The sequence below is a fragment of the Thunnus thynnus genome, chromosome 2 (assembly GCF_963924715.1).
Source record: "Thunnus thynnus chromosome 2, fThuThy2.1, whole genome shotgun sequence".
Taxonomy (NCBI): domain Eukaryota; kingdom Metazoa; phylum Chordata; class Actinopteri; order Scombriformes; family Scombridae; genus Thunnus; species Thunnus thynnus.
Genome location: NC_089518.1, coordinates 23,354,902 through 23,361,762, shown reverse-complemented (window position 1 = coordinate 23,361,762; position 6,861 = coordinate 23,354,902). Strand labels below are relative to the sequence as shown.

The window sequence follows — 6,861 nt, the reverse complement described above, 5'->3', positions numbered from 1 at the left end:
CAATAAAATCTTAAAATCAATCCTGAAACGGACAGGAAGCCAGTGGAGAGAGGCCAATACCGGTGTTGTGATCATGTTTTCATCTTCCAGTTAGAAGACGAGCAGCTGCATTTTGTACGAACTGCAGACGACATTCAAAGAATTACAATAGTCTAACCGAGAAGTTATAAAAGCATGAATAGCTCTCAAAATCTTTTGGAGAGAGAGAGGGCGTTATCTTGGCTAAAAGTCTTAACTGAAAATCTAGTTTTGAACTGAACTAATCCATTTATCAAATTAGAAGGAGCTGTCAAAAATCACACCAAGATTCTTCACAAAAGATTGGCTAAAGGGCCAAGATAACCATCAGACTCATCCAGGTCAGGTCATCCAAACATAATGATCTCAGTCTTATTTTCAGTAAGTTTAAATCCACCCAAGTTTTGATATCTTTTACGCAGTTCAGCCAAGGCTCCATTGAATCTTTTTGTTTTTATAGGCAGATAAATTTGTACATCATCAGCAAAACAATGAAAAGTAATATGATGATTCTTGAAAATAAACCCCAAGAGCAGCATATAAAATGAAGAGGAATATGTTCAAGAAGTGTGTTCAATGTTGATCTAGGAATAAAAAATTAAAAAGCAAGAAATAATGACAGACATGTTTCTTACTCCCTTCATCTCACTTATACTCTTCCCAGTTATATTTTTCTCACAAGATTACACGGCAACTACAGCCTTACAATATGAGCAATCAGGGTTTAACCTCAACCCAATTATCTAACATCTAGCATCTAGAAGGGAAATTGAAGGTGAAAAGAAATAAGACTGCTTACAGTTACTAGAGAAGGTTGAGAGGAAAGGTCTTCATGAGGACAAACATGGGCTGCTAATGTACAAGCGGTCAAGACTTATTGCAGTCTAAGTGTGACAAAGCACATAATCTCCTGTACTCTACAGTGCAGGTAAAACAAACAAACAAACAAACAAAAACAACTACAGCAGACAGTTTACCACATTCACATTTTATTTCCTTTATCTTCACTCTTAGCTTCAATTCTCAGCGTTACAATCAACTTAAAATGGGTTTCTATCTCTGCTTGTTTGCCCCCAAACAAAAATAAAACATAAGTAGCCCAGCATTGTGTTGACATTAACTGCTACGGACTAACATAGATACAACCACAACCACACACACACACTTCTCATATGGTATGGACATTATTTCACATACATTACACACATGTGCCCAGTACAGTGACCTCCCTGGGTTTTTAAGATGTTCATGAGTGACATTTAAAAGGAAGCAGAACCAAGAGAAAGATAGAAAAAGTGTGAATGAAAGAGGTTTTAGAGAGAAGGAGAAAGAGAGAGAAATGATTGGGGAGAGTGAAAGAGAGTGAGAGGGGATAATCAAATTTGAAAGAAGGAGCACACTGTAAGAGCATTAGCTGAGCTGAATAATGGAATAACTTAAACTTGTGCACGCACGCACGCACACACACACACACACCCATACACACACTTGCCTCATATACAAACTGGTTGCATCCCAGAAACAATACTTAATAAATTACAAAATAAAAAAGCCATGCGCTAGCTGCACAAATGCAACAGAAATGTACCATCTCTATAACCAGAGAAAGAAAATAGTTACTCTCAATACAAAGCACCATCTGTTTTTTTTTTAATGCATGGGTCTCTTCTAAGCAAATCCACAAAACGTACACACAGACTGGAGAATAAAAAGGAAAAAAGAAAAAGAAAAAAAAATTCCAGTATAATTTTTTAAAACATCACAGCAACATCACCATCAGCTTTGGGCTGGGCTCTGAGAACTTTAAAACTAATGAGGTGATTTAAGTTGAGGTTTGCAAACTGTGACATATAGTGATGTTTCTCTTTGTTTTGTGTGTATAGTGTATATCCAAAGTGCAAAAAGAGTTTTCTGCTCTCTGCAGCTCATGCTTTTTTTTGTTCATCACTGCTATACTTGCTAACATTATAATACTGTCTATCATTAAAAACAATGAAAACACCGACAGTGCGTGTGGATATTTTACATTCCATCTTTATGTTTTACTGCCGCACGTGACCCAAGAAACTCAAACCGGACTGTGTTAGTTTGTGGTGTGTTTATAACTGCATGTCATGTAGTGTACGCGGTTTGTCTTTATAAAGACGTGAACATTCTATATTTATGTGATATAAATAGTTTTGGATAAAGCAAGGCAAACAGCACTTGGACAGACTGGCCATGTGCACTACGGCCGAAGACAGAGGGGTTACAGAGTAGAGGAAGAGAGGTTATAACTCAAATGTAGTTAAATCTGAGGTTGCACTACATAGGATGCTTTGGGTGACCGATGTTAACCCACAGCTGATATAAGATAAGGACATATCTGGTCATCCTGGCATCCCATGTAGACACCGCTATCTTGGCTTGTCAGAAAGAAGGAAGGAGGCAGGGAAGGCCCAAAATGACAACAAAAGGAGTAAAAAGTTAAAGTGCAGCACAAGACTAGAGAAAGGGAAGAAAGGAAATATGAAGGCAGGTTGGTTAGATCTTTAAGTTGGTCATTTTGGGAGATCCAGTTTCCCTCAGGCCCCAAAATTTATTAGGGAAAACAGTACCTACACAGGCCACTAGCTCTAACACACTACCACAGCCTAGTCAGATAGCTGTGAAAGATGAGCAAGTGGGCGAGGGTTCAAGTTAAGGATCGGCGGTGCCTGCTGTTTGCTGCTCTGGCTAGCTATGTGAATCTCAGAGGCTATATGGTGTCTGAGGTCAAGGGTTACAGTTCATAGTTCATGAAGGTTATTGTGTGACAGTGATTTTTAGGTGAAAACATTCATTGAATTCCAATCTGTTTCTTACTGAAGGCTTATTTCTGAAGTGAAAGGAGGCAGGTGGAGTATGCACCTTCAGGGGCAGCACAGATGGCTCCAGTGGGCCAACAAAATCAATTTATCTGGGAAAAAAAGCACCCGAATGGTGCCATTTAAGCTACATACCATCATTTAGTGTGTATTTGATAGATTCAGGTGTATCTCTAAGCTATTTACTCACCAGTCTGAGTGAGAAGTGTAGGCTCTAAATGTTTACTATTTCACTGATTTTTTTTTAAAATTTAGGATCAGGTAGCAATTCAAGCATTGGCTGATTATATGCTCAAACTGCCTGATATGTACGAGATAAAGACCTCCGCTGTTAGTCCCTGTGATTTGTCTCAGAGTCAGACAGCTGCTCGAGGTGATCAGGATTCTCGTGGACTTCGCCGCTGTGCTCGTTCTCAGGTTCGGCGTCCTCATCGTTGCTCTCCGCACTGTAGTCTATCGCCTCCAGAAAGGACGGCTCATCCTCCTCCATCACATAGGTGGTGCAGCAGCTGCTGGATAACAAAATAGAGTATCATTAACATGGGAGCCATGGATGACGGACATTTCTCTGTAAGTCAATGATGTGAATAAGGCTGTCACAGCAAAGAGTGTGCATCTCCATTAAAGGACAGGTTCACAATTTTTCCAAATTGTCCTAAAACAATATTCAGGTGCATGAGGAATTCATACAAAATGCAGGATTTAGAGCTGCAAGGATTAGTTGATAATAGGCGATCGACAGAAAATTAATCTACAACTATTTTGGCAATCGAACAATCGTTTGTCATTTTTTTAAGCAAAAATGCCAAAAGTCAGTTTCTCAAATGTGATGATTTCATGCTTTTCTTTGTCGTACATGATGGTAAACTGAATATCTTTGAGTTTTTTGGACAGGTGGTCAGACAAAAACAGGGACATCTGAAGATGTCACCTTTGAATTTGTAACAATCATGTTTCACCATTTTATAGACCAAACAATTAATTAAAGAAATAATTGGCAGATTAATTCATATTGAAAATAATTGTTAGTTGCAGTCATAGTAGGATTATTATTATTATTATTGTGATTATGATTATGATTATGATTATTATTATTTTTTTAATTATTTATTTGGATTCTATATTTGGTTACTTTTTTGATCTGGTATTTAGATTTAAATGACAAGTTTGTAGTATTGCAATCTGCCATGTTTTGTGTAATTTGAATGTTATAATAGCAAAATGCAAAAAACATTTTCTAGATTAAAAATATAATATTTTAAAATCATAATCAAATAGCAGCTGCAATCAAATGGTGATTGTGTGCTCTGACTGGTGAGGCTGTTTTTTTTCCTGTGGGTCTTAATGGTTAAATGGTTGCTGGTTCTTTGAGGTTTTAGTGGCTTTAGTGGGTTTTTAATGGTGTTAATGGTCTGAAATGTGATCCCAGGGAGACAGTCGATCAGGGGGGCTCAGACAATGATCTCCCACCAAGCTCTCCAGTGTGTGAGTGCAAGAAAGAGAGAGAGAGAGAGAGAGAGAGAGATTGTGCATCAGTATATGTACAGTAAATGTGTATGTGTGTGATAATGTTTCTGTGTGTGTGTGTGTGTGTGTGTAATGATCTGGATGGACAGACTGTTGTCCAAACAGATAATGAGAGTTGTGAGTAAACGATTACAAGCCATTACAGAAATATCCCATCTCCCCTTTCTTTGGGTTACATTTTCTGTTCCCAACTACTGCAGTCATCTGTACCAATCCACACACAGTATGTACATCAAAACACTGACATTCACATATGGATAAACCTCCACTTCTCCAACCCTTACATAAACACCATCCCTCTCTGTCTTTCCTACACACACACACACAAACACACACACACACACAAATGCACCCATGTCCGTATCCACCCTTTTACACACTCCGAGACACTCACTTATTTGCAGACGCCTCCCAATGGCCACAATATCATTGTTGTGATGACCTATTAAATGGTAAGTGGTACCATACCAAGCCCCACGCATAAAACCATAAACCCTGGATGAGAGCAATCTCAAAGGATGCTCTCGCAAACACAAGCACCAGAACACTTTTGGAGTCCCTTAATGATCAAAGACATGAATGATGAATGAATATATCAATATGAGAGTAGAGCAGGTTATAGTAGGAGAGAGACCAGTAGAGACAGGGAGAGTAAGACACAGACAGAGGTGAGCATTAAGTGGTTTTGAGTATAAAGCCATTCTTCCTAATCAGCTGCTTTAACAAATCTTCGGAGGAAAGAACGCTGATGTTAAAAAAAAAAAAAAAGAAAAAAAAAAAAGAAAGAAACAACTTTGGTGGTCACAGCTTGGGTTTGGCCAAGTTTAATCATTTATTTGCGGTGTTGAAATGAAGTACAGTGTAATCTGTGTGGACCTCATATATCTGAACAGGGAATTTTAATAGAGGTGATTAAAGCCATGTGACCATTTGTTAGGATGTAGAAGAGAATAGAGCTGGCTCATGGTTTGAAGCCATTTCTTAAATTATGAAGAATAAAGTCTCAAAATTGACTTCAGTGCCACAACCATTTTTTGAGTAAGTCTTTATTCTAATTTGGTTCAGGACTTTTGAGTTGAAAACCTCCTTATCATCATCCTTTAACTGTTATGTATGTTCAAGGTCCTGGTGATCAGAGGCCTGATTTCACTGGAAAAGAGGCGGGTGATGACTTCACTACTTTTCCATTTATTGGATTCTTATAAGGTCAGAAGAAAATGAAAAACATATTTGAAGAAGGGCTTAAAAATGAGGAACTTATAAAAAAAAAAAAAAAAAACCTTATAAAAAAAATGTAATAGTCTGATCTAATAGTTTAATTGTTTCGTCTGTAAGTGTCAGAAAATAGGGAAAAATGTTGATCACAATTTCCCAACGCCCAAGAGGACGTCTTCAAATGTCTTATCTTATCCAAACCACAGTCTGAAACACCAAAATATTCAATCTACAGTCATACAAACCAAAGAAAAGCAGCAAATCCTCGTATCAGAGAAGCTAAAAGATTAACACATCAGCACTAATTTAGAAAGGAAAACATTGGCTGATTTTGCAGTTATTATTATTTTTACATATATAGCACAGGGGTCTGTTGGACCCCAACAATGAGGAAATAAATATAAAGTTAATTTTGGTTAGAGTAGGAGTTGTTTATGTGAATGCCAATACAGAGAAAACAGAGAGAGAGAGCAGAGCATTAAGTTGTGAACTCCAAGACAATAATCAAAGTGAAAGCAGTAATGAATCACAGCTGATAGTCTTGGACAAAGCAAAAGATGGGACAGGAAACAAAACGGGGACTATAAACACTGATAAAACTATAGTACTGGTTTAGCTAGGAGCAAGTCCAGTGAGATTTGGGTTTTTCACAGCTTAACAGATTCATGTCTGCCATTTCTTCTCTTCTTTCTCTGATATATTAAAGCTACAAGCGACTGTGCAGAATAGCACTAGTCTGTAGGTTTCATGTGCAGTCAAGCCACACGGTACCGTCCTGTACCATCGACTGCACACTGTGGCGCTGAAAAGCCCCACCGTGCAGGTGTAAGCAGTTTCAACAAAAACAGAAATCTTCTGGCTATTTTACGCTCCATCTTAGAGAAATAATGACACTGCTGACAATTATTCATACCCATTCTTCCCTCACTCCAGAGCTTTCATTATATTCATCACACATGATCATTGATAGAATTTCAATGATGCTCGCGGCAGCCCTGCATAAACGCCGGCCTTTATTTGTTTCTTGAGTAGTGCTTCACAGGAGGGCCAGAGTGACAGTCACACCGTTAAGTATTAGTTCCTAAGGGGCATCGTATCTGGCAGTAATGAGGTTGTTTTGTGCAGATAAAAAAAAGAAAAACAACGTCTGTAACAATTTTACTAATTTCCTGAATAGAATAGAAATTTGTTGAAAGTTGAAAAAACAGATATATGACAGCTGTAGTGTCAGCCTGGATTCTTGTTTCTATGAGAT

The 6,861-nt window shown here is 38.0% G+C and overlaps 1 protein-coding gene across 6 annotated transcripts in view; it reads right to left on the bottom strand.

Moving 5' to 3' along the window:
* Positions 1 to 990: 990 nt before the first annotated feature.
* Positions 991 to 6,861, bottom strand: part of agtpbp1 (ATP/GTP binding carboxypeptidase 1) — a 29,407-nt gene continuing 23,536 nt past the window's right edge. For 4 of the 6 annotated variants that reach the window (XM_067611668.1, XM_067611662.1, XM_067611684.1 and 1 more), the window contains one exon: positions 991 to 3,376. In XM_067611668.1, coding sequence (XP_067467769.1) covers positions 3,196 to 3,376 — 181 coding nt within the window. In that variant the 3' untranslated portion in view covers positions 991 to 3,195. The remainder of the gene's footprint in view (positions 3,377 to 6,861) is intronic. The other 2 variants (XM_067611676.1, XM_067611705.1) reach the window with 1 other exon arrangement.